Source organism: Enoplosus armatus, chromosome 15, assembly GCF_043641665.1.
Source record: "Enoplosus armatus isolate fEnoArm2 chromosome 15, fEnoArm2.hap1, whole genome shotgun sequence".
Taxonomy (NCBI): Eukaryota; Metazoa; Chordata; class Actinopteri; order Centrarchiformes; family Enoplosidae; genus Enoplosus; species Enoplosus armatus.
Genome location: NC_092194.1, coordinates 8,638,193 through 8,655,157, shown reverse-complemented (window position 1 = coordinate 8,655,157; position 16,965 = coordinate 8,638,193). Strand labels below are relative to the sequence as shown.

At 44.1% G+C, this 16,965-nt stretch overlaps 1 protein-coding gene across 1 annotated transcript in view; it reads right to left on the bottom strand.

Annotated features, from left to right (window-relative positions):
• Window positions 1–16,707, bottom strand: part of LOC139297890 (ryanodine receptor 3-like) — an 80,754-nt gene extending 64,047 nt beyond the window's left edge. Inside the window, 13 exon segments of the mRNA XM_070920700.1 lie at window positions 351–472; window positions 896–1,060; window positions 1,716–1,872; window positions 2,509–2,583; window positions 3,451–3,544; window positions 4,185–4,284; window positions 5,596–5,708; window positions 6,251–6,329; window positions 6,819–6,893; window positions 7,412–7,426; window positions 10,792–10,812; window positions 11,521–11,625; window positions 16,486–16,707. Of these exon segments, the coding sequence (XP_070776801.1) occupies window positions 351–472; window positions 896–1,060; window positions 1,716–1,872; window positions 2,509–2,583; window positions 3,451–3,544; window positions 4,185–4,284; window positions 5,596–5,708; window positions 6,251–6,329; window positions 6,819–6,893; window positions 7,412–7,426; window positions 10,792–10,812; window positions 11,521–11,625; window positions 16,486–16,707 (1,343 nt within the window).
• Window positions 16,708–16,965: the final 258 nt, after the last annotated feature.

The following is a 16,965-nucleotide window of genomic DNA, read 5'->3' as shown; positions in this document are numbered from 1 at the left end:
GCTTAACTCTCCACTGGGTGTGTTCACAATCTGGAGGGATGTTATATCACGATTGTATGGACTGTGTGAGAGTCCGTGGGGCTTTGAGGTGTCTGCTTTTGAGGCTTCATCTCAGTTGGGGACTCTGTTTTCATAATCATCTTTATTAATTATGCTCTACCTTCATCAGTGCGGCACTCACGCAACTTGTGCCAGTGACAGGACATTTTGCAGATTACCCGAATAAAGAGGCTCAAGACAAATGTGGACTGTAATTTGGTGTAATTGGGCAATTTGTGCGATCATGTCACTGCGTGCATTAGTGAGGAACAGCACAATGTTTGCCACAGTTACCACAATGTTTGGCATACCTGATGAATCGGTTAAAGAGTAATGTGGTGTTGCGGATGATTCGTGCGGCGCGGGACTCTTCATGTTGACAGCGCTGCAGGGTCAAGCCGTCGTCCATGTGACCTTCAGAATGTAAGCAAGCCTTTAGAGGGCAGGAAGAGAGAGAGTGTGAGACATTGACATGAGACAATGGGGGGGGGCAAAGGACCAAAAAAAGGAAGAGACCATTTAATGGAGAGAGAGTCTCCAGCCATCCTCAGCCAGCACTGAGCCACAATGTCTGGAACACAGGTGCTGACACTACAGGCTATCTGGCTGTGTTTACATGGAGGACACATTGTCACGCACATTAACGCGCGCACACCTCTATCACTTCTGCCATAATAGCCAAGGGACATGGTTTATATTTAGTCGAGGCAGAGATACGAACTAATAGACAATCATCTCAACTCAATCAACTCATTACATAATTATCCGCTCCAAGGAATCTCATTTATTTATTAATTTTGTTGTTTTTTGCATGTGCTTTGCATCTGAAGACAGAACGGTGTGTGTCTTCGCTCACTCGTCTCTTGAGGGGACCCAGACGGGCAGATTTGACATCAGGTGCCTGGTAGGAGAGCCAGAGTCCCGTGGCCACGTGCATGATGAAGCAGAGCGAGTCCCCGTATTTAATCTCCGCCACCCCCATGCCCTCGATGTCCCGCTTGGGGCTCTGCTCCAGCTTCTCCTGCACAGGGGAGGAGAAGATGAACACGTCAAGGCTGTCAGTGTGACACGCTTGAGCACGCTAGCACAGTAATGAAATGTGCACGTTCAGACATACTGCATGCAGATTTGTTCTTAATCAACCACCAACCAAATGTCAACTGCATCTGCTGTTTATGGCTTCATCCATCACAGTGAGATGATTGTATTTGTTTTTGCTATGCTAGGATCTGATATAACTGCAGCCCATAATCGACATGAGGACTTCAGTGATAAATGACTTCACTTATATTCTATAATACATGCATTAAATCCACATTGGAAGGGTCAGTAATTGGCTCACAATCACTGGCCATATCTAGAAACTCCATTACGTGGAGTAAGTCTAAATGGTCGGTTCAGTCAGAGTCTGCAAGTTCAGCTAAATTAACCTCAATGCCGTAGCTTTCACTGGTCCAATAATTCTTGTAATTTTCATTGTCCTTGAAAAATGGTGATATTTCCAGTCCAAGGGGAGTGGGTGGTTCATTTGTGAAGGTTTAGAGGTGATCCTTTAACTGCTTTTAATGAGGGAGTGCGTGGTTGATCCCATGTGACACAGGTCACCTTGAGGAGTCGCAGGGAGTCAAGTGAATCTTGTGTCCTTGTATCATCTGTGTGTGTATGTGTGTACTAACCTTAGACGCTCTGAAGCAGAAGGCGGTGGCGATGGTGTCGGACCTCTCCCTGTCCTGCAGCACCAACCCCCTATCCTCAGTTAGGGCCAAGTAGTGACCGGTGGTCAGGTGCCGCAGTCGGAAGGGCTGGCCCCAGCGGATGTGGCTGCCACTCCAGCTGCCAAGGTCACACCCACACATTAAAGTGAAGCACACAGGCAAACATACAAGAAGGAAAAAGTTGCCTTTCATAAGCCCTGGAAGCCTAATATCCGCTAATTAGTTGATCTAAACATTGCTGCCAGCTGTTAATTATCTAGCGTGCCATGCGGCGGAATAATTAGCAAATAGCTGAAAACATTTCTCTAATTATGTGCTTTGTTTCTGTTCAGGAAATTCAAAACAAACCAGGGTCAAAAACACAGTAGATGTGACAAATATCATATTTGACGGGAAGTGAAATGGAAAAAGGAACGGCCGCATCCCCGTGAGGCTGTAAAATAGCCTGGATCAAAGACTTGAAAGGGAAAGGGAGAGGGACAGAAGGAAAGAGGAAGAGGGAGGGAGAGAGGGGAATAAAGAGACAGAGAGGCCACAGTGCAGCATTAAATCATAGATAGGGAGAGGGAGGAAGGGACAAATGGGCGTAGCGAGAAAAAAATAAAAAGAGGAAACAGCCGATACAAAGAAACAGGTGGGATGGAAAAAATAGGAGAATGATAGAAAATGGAAAAAAAGAATATAAGAGGTAAAATAGGTAGTGAAAAACAGGAAGGAAGAGAATAGATAACAGATAATGCGAAACACAACCCACCTGATTCGGAGTGGCTCCAGCCTCCACAAGGACCTGGCCTTGGCACCGGCTTTACCCGTCTCATAGTTGACTATCCTGGGGGATGCCAGAGAAGCATGAGTGGGTGGTCTGGCTGTGGATGCTTTAAATGTCTAGCCACCACTGATGCTGTCAAGGTCATTCATCCTGGCTCAGAAGAACACCACCTCTTTACTCTCATTTGTCACAATGATATTCATTGGGAGGATGTTCGACTCACACACACACACTGAAGCATGGGCTGTATTTACTCTGCTGACTACAGCATCACATCCTTCAAACAGAGACATGTGCGCCCTGATAACCCACAGCTACACTGTCTATCAGTGATATGGGTGACTGGGTCCGGAGATAAAAGAAATCGCTCATCACCCCCCCAGTGACAGCTTGGAGTGTGTTTGATCTGCCCCAGAAAAGTGAAGACCTCTAAAAAGCTTCCTCCGTCTGCTGAATTTCAAGGACAACACGAGGAGAAAAGCCAAAGCTGGAAATTAATATCTAAACCCGCCCTCATATTTGCCGGGCTCTGTTCTAAAAATAGACCTGTGTGTGTGTGTGTGTGTGTGTGTTTGTGCCCAGAAGGAAGACACATCTCCTGGCACCTGGATGAGTGTGAATGGGCCTTGCCTGCTGTTTTGACCCACTTCAAGGCCAGTGTGCCATTTTTTCTGCGGCCTAGCTTATCCAAGTTGGCAGCTATACTGTAGACAAAAATAACACAGCAGCCATTTTGGCTTCCCAGAGAGCCGAGTGTCACGCTGGTCAGAGGCATTTTTATGAAGCGAGGTGGGAGCTGAGGAACCGTAGGTAACTCACAGGTCAGTTAGCTTCTCCTGTGCTACATAACTGCTCTGCCATCATTAAAGCGTGACCCCTAATGCTGCAGTGTAATCTAGTTTGTTCAAGGCTTGCTTTGTTTCGCACCTCTGCTGCTCTTCACTCTGGTCTGATCCTGGGATGGCCACAACCTCGTCGTGTCCATGGAACAGCCGCATCACATGACCACCCAACAGGTAACCTATTGGAGGAGAAGGACAGAAGATTTAGATATGGTGACTCTAGACATTTTATTTCCTGTTTTGTTGCTGCTTTTGCCTCCACTGCGAATGCTCCTCATCTCAGAGATTGAAAGACGGACTATCTAGATCACAAAAGTGGGTTATAAATGTAGGGGGCACTTTTGCATTGAGGGGGTTTTCTAAAGTTCTCAATAAAGAAACCCAAGCAGATCAGATTATGGCAAACCTTGGCTATTCTGACATGACAAGGAGTTCTCCTTTAATGCTGGAAAAGATTCTATACTTTTCTATAGATTGGAAATAATCAGATTCTCCATGTTTGAAACTGTTAAATGAGATGATTTTTATGAAACAAATTGAACAGCTACATTCATTTCATTCTGAACCACAGAAAAGTGTTTTGAATGCTTATGGGCCTTGACTAATTAGTGGAAATTCTTCCAGCCATCTTGACATATATTTAGTAATTTAGATTCATCTGACAGCCGACACCCACTCCCTTTTTAGTGTGTATCTTTTCTTCCTTTCTTATGTTTAATTAATTTATTTATTTTTTGCAAACTTGAAAAAATACTACAGAATCATGGGGGAAATTGTGGAAGAAAATATGGAGGATGGGGGTTTGTGTGTAGTCTCTACCTTCTTCTATGTTGCTACCGGAGCAGATGGGATGGACGTTCCATAGGGTTTGCATGAAGGAAGCATCCACCTGGATGTTGCCATTGGAGATGGATAAGTGCTGCAAGAAAGAAGGAAAGATTACATGCAGCATTTACTTGGATGGTACGAGGGCTGGACTGTCAGAAAGAAAAGGTGGACACATTTTTTAATTATGAGAAATCAGCAGCTTCACTAGCTGAGACATTTCACCTGCATGGTTCTACTTTTTATATTAAAGAATAAAATTATGTAATACAATAAACCTGTCAGAATAAGATTTTATTTTTGTTTGTAAATCAGTCTCTAGAGGATAACTCAATAGCAAACAAATGTGGGCTCTATAGAAAGATCGACACTGGATTTTATCTATATGAAATTATTCATTCAACATCAAATGTGAAGTTGACTTTTCAGGCAAGGTTCAGCTAAGGTTTGAAACTCTCTGTTGTCACTGATCCAGAGGAAAACTCCAGTTTATCATTGAGTGTTGAGGGAACCATAAAACTGACAGATGCCTTGAGAGTTTGGGGATTAATACTGTCTGGGGGGCTGTAATGCTGTGCATGTGTGTGTGTTTGTGTGTGCGTGACTGTGTTAGTTGTGTTTTCCACAGTTTCTGTGTGGCAGATGTGCCCTGACCATCCTGCGTCCCCAGAGTCCCTCAGCAGCCCCCAGGTGCTGTCCCCGACATACCACTGAGTGGGCAACAGCGGGGACAGACTACCAGATTGACATTGGTGACTATAAGGCGATAGTGGTCATCTGGCCATGCCCCTGCCGCCATGGGGGGTTAAACACCGCCTGGCTGCTGTCACCAATTTCATGGCTCACAGGGGACATGTTTCCCAGGGTTAACATAGCACACAGGGCTATGATGCTAAGCTTAGAGGGCAGGAAGGTCTAATAGTAAAAGAAGTCTATTGCTGAAAAGGTCAGCTCAGAAGTGCAATAGGAACATAATCATTATTAATGCCGGTGGGATGTGGGGATGTGACGAGGATGATAACAGGAGAGGCTTATTTGAAGTGGCACTGGCAGCAGTCTAAAGAAATCATAATCCACCAAAGCAGACATTTCCAGTGCGGATCAAATTTTGCTTAATGTAATTGTTAGCAGACTTGCAGTCTTCGAGGAGAAAAAAGTTGTTGCTTTTAACATTGCGCCTCCTGCAGGAGAGAGGTCATGGTGGGAGTGCAGTATGTGGTAACCGGATTGGGATAATCTGAAATTTTGTCGCATCAGGGGAAGCAGAGTTGATGTTCTCCTACTAAGACCTCAACATCATACACACACACACACACACACACACACACACACACACACACACACACATACATATATATACACACACACACACTACTAGCTACAGCTATACAAGATATATACTTACAAGGTATCGCTCTGAGGACAAGCTGACGAGGATGAGGTCATCACCAATCCGCACTTTCTCTCCTTCGGATCTCTGTTTTGAGGCAGGGTGGATCGTCCACCAACAGGCCTCGCCTACACACACACATGCACATATGTATGCTGTCTCCATATTTGAATTCAAACAAACTGCCACTGCCCAAATGTCATCTGTAATTACTAATAATGCAATAAGGTGAGAGTAGAGTAATGACAACTTGGGACACATGTGGATGGACTGTGGCGATAATCTCTCTGCTCATCTGCTGCCTGGTGTGAAATAAATAATAATGCAAATGAGAAGTGGGTCCAGGTATCAGGATACCACAACAAGACTATCAAATATGCAGCAGAGATATAATCAGCACTGACAAAAGAACCACACTGTAGGTCTGCAGTGCTCCACAGGAAATATCAACTGAGAGAAAGGCTGAAAAAAAACACACGCCCATGAACAAATAAGGTGCAGACAGATAAAGAGAGGGGGATTGAAGACGGCAGATAGACGGAGTGAAAGAACCAGAGACGGAGAGACAGAGGAACAAAAAACGAGACGGACAGAGAGAGACAGGGCCAACGAGAATGAAAGACAAAAAAGAGGTGGATGAAAGCAAACTGGGCCAAAGGTTTCCTTTTACCTGTTGAATCCTCTTGCAGGCCGACATCAAAGGACAGCTTATCTGTCTGTGACCTTGATGTCTTCAAACAGGCAAGGTACTGTGGTCAACAGAGACAGGACAGAGTTGTCACACGCACTCCTCTGCAGAAGACATGCTGTTCATGTGACTGTCCTATAAGGGCGTTTAAAGGTCCCATATTGTGTAAAGTGAGATTTCAATGTCTTTTTTGAGTATAAAGCACGTCTAGGTGCTACATAAATACTGTGAACATATCAAAACGCTCAGTCCAGACCGCTCTGCTCAGGACTACTCTTCAAGTTTTTGGAGGTTGTTCAGTTTGTCTAAAACGGCTTGTTTCAGACAGAGGGTGAACTGAGAGGCTGCATAAAGGGCCAGTAGAAGATAAATAAGGACTTTTTTGGACTGTGAATCATGCAAAGCTAATCTAGTGGTGCCCCAGAATGAAAAAATAGAGCAGAAATGAGCATAATATGGGATCTTTAAATCCTGTTACTGTGATAATCCGGTTTGAATTATTTTTCTTTTATGATGGTGACATTGATGGCGATCGTGTGCGATCTCTTACCATAGAGCTGAAGGAATGCCGCAGGAGGATGGCGTGTCCGTAGAGAAGAGTCTTGTGTCCGCCACTCTGCGCTGCCTGCGGATATAATTCACACACACAAAAAAACACACACACACAAGTGCGTAGTTACATGTCAGCTCAAGCTCCTGACAGCACAGCCCCAGTGGTCTCCCTCCAACTGCTTCAATCTACACCCGACCTCTGGCACTGAACAGCAACTTCAGCGAGGACCTTCTCGCCAACGGTGGTGACCTCAAGCTTGCGGCACACATCTCCTGGGGAGGGTTTGCCACCCCATCTCGCCAATGAAGACATGCAATCTGACGTGCCACAGGAGATGGTGTTTCTGGCTCCTGTATCCATGAGCGAACAGGATACGGGCTCATCTTTCCAGCACTCCAACTACAGGAATGTGGGAAGGATGCACAACTACTGTCAGTCTCCGATGCAATGTTAACATTAGCAGGGAATGAGTCCACCGCTTATGGGGTTGGGTTAAGATGCAGGAGGGGGGTACAAAATGATATCTCTACTGGTAGAGATGAAGAGTTTTTGTTGGTTTTCTTCGGTAAAGCAACTCCCATGTTACTCACCTTCCTTATGAGCCTCTAGGAAGCATTAAGGTAAGAAAGAGTCATTATTAAGAAAGCACTATTGTTCTCCTGAGCCTTTCTGCCTGCCTCTGGCTTATTTTAATCTTTGTCAAGTTGTCAAGGTCCAGGGGGCACATGTGATAGTCAAAAAGTAATTTTCACTCAGATTAAAATATACAAGTTGACTCCCATTCTTTGGCATTTTGCAAAGCAATGCCACTGGCACAAGACCCAGAAATAATTTCTGAAACAATGCCAAACAGCCAAGTTTAACCATAAAAATGTCACATTAAAGTGAAACTACAACCACTGCAGGACAGTAATGACATGTAGTTGAGACTTAAAATCTACCAAAGCTAAGTAGATTTTTAATAAAGTCTTATAATAATGTGAGAGATGAAGTGAATCATAGCAGTGTTTTGTGAAAACACCCTACCATGCACAGCCTCTCTTTTCATCCCTTTCATCATCTCTTTTTTCTCTTTCCCTCTCTATCCCCCTGGATTGGCTACAGGGACAATAGCCGGCCTGTGATTTGATGCAGTTGTGTCGTGCAGACTGCAGCACTGGCTTCCAGGCTTCTCCTGTGCTTCTGGCTACTGCTATATGCTGGCTGAGGTACTGAGCTTAATGCGGCGAGGCACATCCAGCTGCAATCACCACAACCAATAAACCCAAGTCTTCCGCTCACTTCCTTATCCCATAGCTGGGCGGTGCGTTACACAGATAGAGTGCAGTGAGGGAAATTGTGGCTCGTATCAGTAAGAAAAAGAATCTTCTACACGTGGAGACACATTGCAGCAAAAATTCAATACACCTTGAGCAACTGAAATGAGTAAAACTGTATTATCCTCGGCTCATTGAACCATAAAGGAAGACACTATTGGATCAAAGCTGAATGAGAGAAGAAACAACCTATGTACTTTATCTCCAGTCCAGCTGTTGACCACAAGTGACATCCTCATATGAATTTAAAGGCGTGACATTTAGCAGGATGCAGCCTCCTGGTGTGTGAGCCCTGCAGCAGATTACATGTGTGTGTGTGTGTGTCCGCAGCGTTGTGGTTTCTCTCAATAAAGGGGGGGTGGGAACAGCTATAGCTACAAGCTAACACCGAGGTAGCAGAAAAAGAGGTGGCAGTGATAGCAGAGGGAAAAAAACAAGAGCACACCAGATGTCGTCGAAGCAGCTCTGTTTCTTTGACTGGCTGATCTCATCATTTGTCCTTTTGACCAGCGACCCCCAAATCAAACAGGTCAGCGCCTTTTGGACGAGCGACGACAGATTCACACAGAGTGATTGCAGGTGGATACTGAGCTAAATGGGGGCTGGCATTTACACTAGCTGCAACTGTGTTGTCTTTGCAGGTCCTCTTCGGTCCCCTCTGTGTCTCGGTGCCTTCCAGCTAAAACAGCCCGCACTACCGATTTGCTCCAGGCACCGTCTATTGATAAGCCCATCTGTTCAAAGACATATTGATTTCTGAGCCTCAGCTGAGACATATTCAACCTCCATTTCCCCTTTAATGGTGCTTCCTCCAGTGGCATTTCAGTGCAGGCAAAGAATGATGAATAGGTAGACAATATCGAAAACAGATAAATGTGAGTAGAGAAAAAACACTGAAGTAATGCGGAGAAAATGGCCAATCCAAGCCATTTCAAAGTCTCTATGCTGCAAAGGCACAAAAGGTGTGAAAGGTTAAGGATGAGATTTTTAAGATGAGTAAATGGTCCAACTAGTCTTATAGAAAGTGTGAAACCCAACAATATTAAAGTTCGACTGAAATGTTGTTGTTATGAAAAGGAAGAAAAAAATGGGGATCAGAAATTCTTGTTTTCCTCTCAGTTCCTGGAGCGGCATGTCTGTGTTTGATTGACAGCAGCTGAACCCCAGCCAAACTTGCACTGTAGCTAACAAGATATGGGCAGTATTGTTAGCAGTGGTACTGAGGAGTAAGGGCCACACCAACATCTGAATGGACCAGCTGATTAGCTATCTAGCCTGGAAACTGACGGTGCACTTTTACCCGGTGAATGTGTGTTTGGTAGCACGTTCAACAAGCTGAGGTCCAGGACAAGACGTGTTCATGTTTGTAAGTTAGATAAGGGAGGGGGAAAGCTAATGGGGGTTGTTGTTCAAAGTCTGCAGCTCTTGTGTTGTGTGGCAGGTTGCTGGCTGGCTGTAGGTCAGTGTGATGGAACGGTGGCGTTACTGCTGTATGCAAATGAAACGAAATAATACAAAATATAAATTTGTTTATGATTATTCAGGAACACCACTCTGTTGCCCTTTTGGTTTCAGATTTTTTTCTCAAAGGAGAACACAGGATTTATTGAGCGGATACATATACTGCAGCACACAAAAAAATGCACCTTCATTTCAGTCAGACTTTAATATGTTGAGGCCTTAAAAAGGTACTGATGCAAGAGGGATGAGCCTGGACCAGCAGTTAAATATGTCCATTTGAGCTTTAATTTAGCGTTTAATATTTTGAGCACCCTTTTTCTTCGCTGCGACTCATAATTCCCTGCCAGCTAGCTCTTACTCTCCCCGCAGTGGCAGTGGAACCAATGATTCTGACTTCCGTCCTTCTGCTGCACAGACAGTCCACTGTGGCCACAAAGCTCTAGCCCTGAAACATCCTTTTATCTCAGAAGTCAAGTGAATGAATATGAGCCTTAACAACTGAGGATTTATGGAAATTCGCACCATCATTAGCCATGTGGCATTAAAGGGCTAATGCCGACTCAAAGTCAGCTGAGAGCTTTTTTTGACTAAATCACTCATAATCATTTTCTGTCTTGTTGCAGAAATCTTGTTCTCAGCTGTTTGCATCATCTCATAGCATACAGCCGAGAGAGAGAGAGAGTAGAAGAAGATACTGTGACAAGTGGGAGTTTATACTATGTGGTGAGGTTTGCACAAAACAAATGATACTGCAATGAACATCCATCTGAATGCCCCGAGGACAAGACCAATGTTAATCTGACGCTAATCCAGCATTGGTGCCGCTCTAGTTCTCCAGCAGTGGAAACTGAGTTGTGTGAGAGCTGATGGTTGCGGCGAACCTTTATTGGGAAGTCTATACGAAACTCTATTTGTCTCTGTCAGCTCGGTAGGGAGCTCAGACACAATCTTCTCACCCAGTGTACACAAGAAATCCATACGATCATCCGTTATTTCAAAGCATGGGCTCTGGTGTTTGCATAACAACCCATTTCTAAAGATTTGAACGTAAAGACTAATGTTCAGTGGTGACGTGTTAGCCATACAGTAGGACACCAATGGGAGGACAATAAGAGAACAAATTGTGTACTGTGACTAATCTACTGTGTCATGCATTAGGGATGAGAGGGGAATGGTATGAGTGGTGAACATACCCATCGATCCGGGCCGCGTGTCTATCATGCGGAAGATGGAGATTATACACAGAAAACAGAAGATAAAGATGGGACAATTACACATCAGTCACAACAATGAGAGAGAGAAGCAAACACAACTTGCAAGAAGACAACTGAAACAACATCAGGAGCAGAGATTACAGTGATGAATGATTACAAGTTCAGCCACGTAGTACTGATTACATGTGCACAGTCCCTCCACCAGACACCACTTTTTACTTTCATTATATTGGAGGTTCTTGAAAAAAGCCAAACATACTGCCAGCTGCTCTCTTTGCTTGCAGGATGCTGATTTTACAAAGGAAAATATGTAGCTAAATTATGCTGGGTTTTTTTTTAAGGCTTGGTGTTAATCAAATGGGCAAAAGTGCACGCGGCACTTGAGGAAAAGCTACAGTAATGCCAGGACATCCTCATCAATATTCATGGGGGCCCGGACCTCTCTGCAGTCAGGGTCCCCAGGCTACTGTAATGGGCCTATTTTGCCCATTAATCTCTTTATAGTGACTGAACAAGTTAAGAGTATTCAACTTAGCTGACTGTATTCATTACAGTAAACTGTTTAACAACGTCTGAACAGAGTGGGACACAGTGCATGACTCAGGGATGGCTTATGAAGAGTTGAAGTATGGATTGTCAGAGTGTTTCCTATCCGTGTGTGTGTGTGTGTGTGTGTGTGTTAGCATGTGTGTGTTTACCATCACTCACCCCTTCACTGTTCTGTCCACTCTTAGCCAGCATTTCCTGTAGGGCCCGCACTGACAGAGACTGTTCCAGCACAAAGGTGCAGATGCACAGGTCTGGAGGAACATACTGCAACAACAGAGACGTAGGTTAAACATTTAAATACAAAGTTGAATTCACAAAGGCCACTTTTATTTACTTAACATACATTATTCACACACCTGTTCCCACATGTGTTCTCATTCTCAATAGTTTCAAGCTGCATGAAGCAGTTTTTTAAAGGCTGAATCAAAAGTTGAGCACCACAGAAGACAAGAGAATCTCAGAAGACAAAGAGTTCATTCTGGATGTCGGGTGTTGAACAAAACATGAATGTTTTCTCTAAACAGCAAGCAGGGGGGCTCAGTCCCCCAAAAAGTTGAACTCACAAAGGGCTTTTTTACACCAACTCCACCCTCTCTAACCATTAAGATGAAATAAAAAGGCATGAAATCCTTCTGACTGTTATCTCATCCTGCCTTTTGAGGCCACCAAGATGCCAAATTGCACATTGCAGCTTTAAACCTGCATTAACGGGGAAGCAAAAACAAGCTGTAAACACTGACATATTATCACCTTTAAAGTTGATATGGCAAAATTATTCCAGGAGATGCAGAGCAACATTAGCATTCCTTTGGAGTCGTGTTTGTGTCCAATATTCATTCTCCTTTTAGCTCTGTTTCTGGTCTCCACCAACTCCTGAGAGAAATATCAGCTAAATGCTCCACTGTGTTCACCAGCTAGTCGCTAACTTTGTCTGTCTACTGTTTAGAGGTAGACAGGTAGCATACAGAGGGTTTATCAGAGCGGAAAACAGCTGAGCACAGAGTCAGTGATACTTCTCTGTGGGTTCGTCACTCCAAGTGAACCCTTTCATATTACACGAAGTCATTGGATCCATTGATAATTTAAAAAATATTGATTATAGCCACTTCAAACTGGTGCCACTGCCATAGCTGTTAAAGTGGATTTACAACCTACCATGTAGCAGCCTGATGAGATGCACAGTAAATGCAATATGAATGCTAATGTAATGTTACTTTCCTCTTAGTCATCTCTTCTTTAAAATATGGTGAATGACTGACTAGACTCCTTCCATAACCAAAGCACCATTAATGAAATGATTGCAGCCACCTGTCCTGCCTCCCATCAATGCTGATTTTTTTTTTGTAAAGAACTTTTTGCTACATAAGCAAAACATCGACATATAGCCAGAAAAATGAAAGCTGCTCGGTGAATCTACAGGGATATTCTGATTAGATGCCCACTCTAAATCTGTGCTGACTGCTGCATTTTCACCGCACTTGAACCAAGTTCGTTTTAATCAAGTGGGCGATATTCATTAAAAGGTACTTTAAAAACAGATTAAGTGCTCTCAGGTCAGTCTGCGCTCAGATAAGCCAGGTCTTGGACAGATCGCTATTAGACAAACGGAGAAGATTCCAAATCGCATACCAAACCAGGGCAGCACTGGATGGGGCAGGTGAGGATAGGGGCAATTCACTGACACAATGAGGGAAGCAGGGATGGAGATATTGCGGGGGATGGCTACAAGATAAATGATACCAACCTAAACACCCTCCCTGGCCTCCTTACTGAGTATCTCAACTCCTCCCAAACTGGTTCATTCACACAGGTTAATCTAACCTCATTTGCAAACTTCACACAGCCCAGTTTCAGGTCAACATCACCGAGACTAGAATGTCCACTGCTATATGTGCACCGCCACAGCAATCTGATCATTAACATCTAAGTCATGTTGAAGTATACCTGCTCCAGGCGGGACTGTGGAAGTACGTCAGTGAAAACAAATACAGATGACTTGATTTATTGCAACACATGTGAGCGTGTTGGAATCTAACAACAGTGTTTCCAGATAGTCTCACTGGCCGGCTGCAGACTACAGACACACTAAGCAATCGCTTCATTCAGACATAAACTTGAATGGTTCTTTCTATTTTGAGAAATGGAAAGCAAAAAGAATCGACTGACAGACACAGTTAGCGAGGAGCATGTAGCAGCTAAAAAGACATAAAAGAGAGTGAATAACCAACAAAGATGAACAAACAACCAACAAACATGACTCCACATGAAAGCTAATGTTTCTCAGTGTCTGTTAGGTGTCTAAATATTAGCAAAACGGTTTGCTAAAGTTCACCAAATTAACTTGAGGTGATAATATGTCAGTGTATTGTTCACATCTGGTTTGTGCTGCCACTTGGTGGATAAAAACATCAGGTTTAGGTTTAGGCAGGTTTAAACATAAAGCTATGGCCTGGTGACAGTTAGCTTAGCATAAAGACTGGAAGCAGGGGAAACAGCTAGCCTGGCTCTGTCCAAAGGTAACAAAAAACCTCTCAGTGACAGAAACACTACAGAAGGTCACTTCGCCCGGCCAAGAAATAGTCTGGTACACAACACCTTGTAAAATCACAACTTGTATATTCTGTTTTGTACAGATTACACAAACAAATATAGCATGTTAATTCGTGAGCTTTAGAGGCGCTTTAGGCAGATATTCTTTTACTTTTGGACTGTTTCCTCTCTTTATGCTAAGCTAATATGTGTCCTTCATATTCATATTCATATTTAATGGACAGACATGAGAGTGTCTGTATCATCTGTCAACAAGAAAACAAGAAAAGTGTACTTTTCACACTTAAACATAACACTTGCACAGCCTCCTCCCTCAATCTGTATGCAACATAACAAATGTTCAGCATGCTGTTTGGGTCAGGGATGCCTCTGCACCAGCTAGCCTTCTCTCTAGCAGTGTCACTGTAGAGAAATCACAATAAACGGTCTGGTGGGAAGCAATCCGGCCCCGCCCTCATCCCTCTGGGTGACTAACAGCTGACCTTTGCTCTCTCTCCAGGCGCAGGACTGTAACAGTTGGTGGTTTGGGGGGGGGGCTGTCTCAAGAGAGCAAGGCAGTGAAATGAAGGTCTGGAAGAGCCAGAGGGGATGATGAGTGTCCAGCCCTGTCAGAATGTCCTCTCACAAGGCAGAGCTGGGAGACAGCTTTACAGCAGCTTGGTCGTGCCCTGACGTTTGGTTTATGACCAATAGCATAATGAGGGAAAGAGCATAACTAGATGGTGGGCAAGGATATATCACATTTTTATTTCTGTCTCCAGAGAGAGGGTCAAAAAGGGTTCAAACTGATTGCCCCGAGGAGGTGACCTCGTACTCTGCTGCTCTTTTTCTTAATTGGAGGAGCTGCTAAAACTGTTAATTGAAGGGATAAAGAAAGGAACTAAAAGAAACATTTTTGCAAATATTAACTGGCCACTGCTGGTTTCTTGATTCACATACTGCATGCACAACAAAGACACAGTGTCACTGCCATTATGGTATGTTGGCATCTACCCTCCAGTGGTCATATTATTGAGTCGCTGACAGGCGAGAGCTGCTGGTCATATATCACATTCAACCAGCTTCTCACGGGCTGATTGATGTTGCCATTTAAACCGTGCACACTTTAAATCAACCTCATCCTGTCGTCCTGGTTCTGTGGCCCATTACTAGACTAGTTCACCAAGGAAAAGAGGCATCCTATTCGGTTGTCCGGGCCTAAATTGCCATTTGGGTTTCTTCACATCTCCATCGTTGATCCCAAAGGTGGGGTGATGCCTTTTCATAAAAAAAGGCAGGCAATGAAGACAAAGTGCCAGATAGGGAGAACATCCATCACACCTGTCAGGTATAATTACCATCCAATATGGGGTGAAAGCCTCGCCTGCCTCTGTGCACAATAACCCCCCCAACATACATACTCTTTGTGAGAGCTGCTGGAGGGCAGGAGGGGGTTGTTGAAAGGAGAGAAGATACTAAATGCCAGGAGTACATGGATCTTTCATTTGTTCGTCCTCTTTCAGCCCCCTTGTGTTGTCCCTGTTTCCCTGAAAAGCATCTTTGTGTCTCTCGCACATTTCCGCACTTCATACGCCTGGTGTCCCAGCTTGAGCGAAATTAATCTCAGACAATACTAATGGATTATGATTAAAAGACAATCAATGCGGAAAAAGCCCATTAGGCTGGCCGTCAACAGGCTTTGCTATAGGAAAACATTAATGCCAGATAAGCAGCAGAGCAACAGGGGCCAGTGAAAGGTGAGAGTCTCTTGAGTATCGTTATGATTCTCTTCAACAGCCAATCACCATTCTGATATTTTTGACAGCTTGATCCCTTGTTGAGTAACATGTAGAATTTGCAACCCAAAAATGCAATAAGATGGCAACCTGCTAATAACAAAGGAAAACAATTAAACTGAACTCAACTGTCATTATCAAAACTTTGCACTTAGTCGCACAAACCAGCAAATGCGTCAGCAGCTACAACTGTGCTGCTCAGCTGCAATGAAGCTGTATGCAATTAAAGCCAACAACAGCACTGTTTATGAAACAATCCATCAAACACGTCCAGAGGCGTAATTTCAATGAATTATCATCTGACGGCGGCCCCACAGAGATGCGACGTCGTCTCCGAACCCTTGGAAGAAAAGCTCATCAAGAAGACTGTGGTGGTTGTGAGCTGTTGTTCCGGCTTTGATTGTGTGCTGAGCTGCCTTTCTGTGCGTCTCCGCTTGGCTTCGCTGAATCTTTGCTGGACCTAAACAAGGATGAACTAAATGGATGTCTGCTTTCAGATTCAGATTCCATGGAGCTCTCGACTCGGTGAACGCATCCTTTCATCTGGTTCGCTTTTCTGCAAATTGCTTCATGCGACATTTGTTGATTATAATACTGTCTGCATGTGCGTGTGTGTGAACATATAGTTGATTATATAACTGCAGAGAAAACAAACTCCCATCAAATGAAGAGGATGATGTTTGATCAAGGAGCTGAGCCGAGACATCGCACGCCAATAGCATGTATCTCGGTGTTCCGCTGAATGTTTTTCAGATCAGAAGGAATCAAACAGTGCAAACGGAGGAGTCAGTGTGCCTACCTTCGCCTCAGATGTAGGCTCCAGGTAACACAGCCGATTGCCCAGCCCCTCAGCAGCCAAACAGAACTTGCGATTCTCCTTCTGGATGCAGGCCACGCACTGGAGCACCACTTCATCATCCTGTCAAGACAAAAAACGGACTTCAGTCTGTGCGTCTGTGCATGCGAGTGAAGATGCTGCGAGTGTGTGCGTTGTGTCCCAAGAGAGCCCCAATTCACCCATACATTGTATAATTTGCTGCATAATATGTACATTTTTTTAATCTAGAAATCTTGGTAATTTGGACATATCTACAACAGCTTCTTCATTTAGTAGTTTGACGAGGGCCTTTTCTGAATTTCCCTTGTGTAAGACACTTGGACGTTCCTATAGTTGACCGTGATGTCTGATCTCTTATGAGATTTCTATGTGAGGATCAACCACCAAGCAGCATACCATACTGTACTAAAAACAAAAACTAAACAGTCAAGTACACCACAA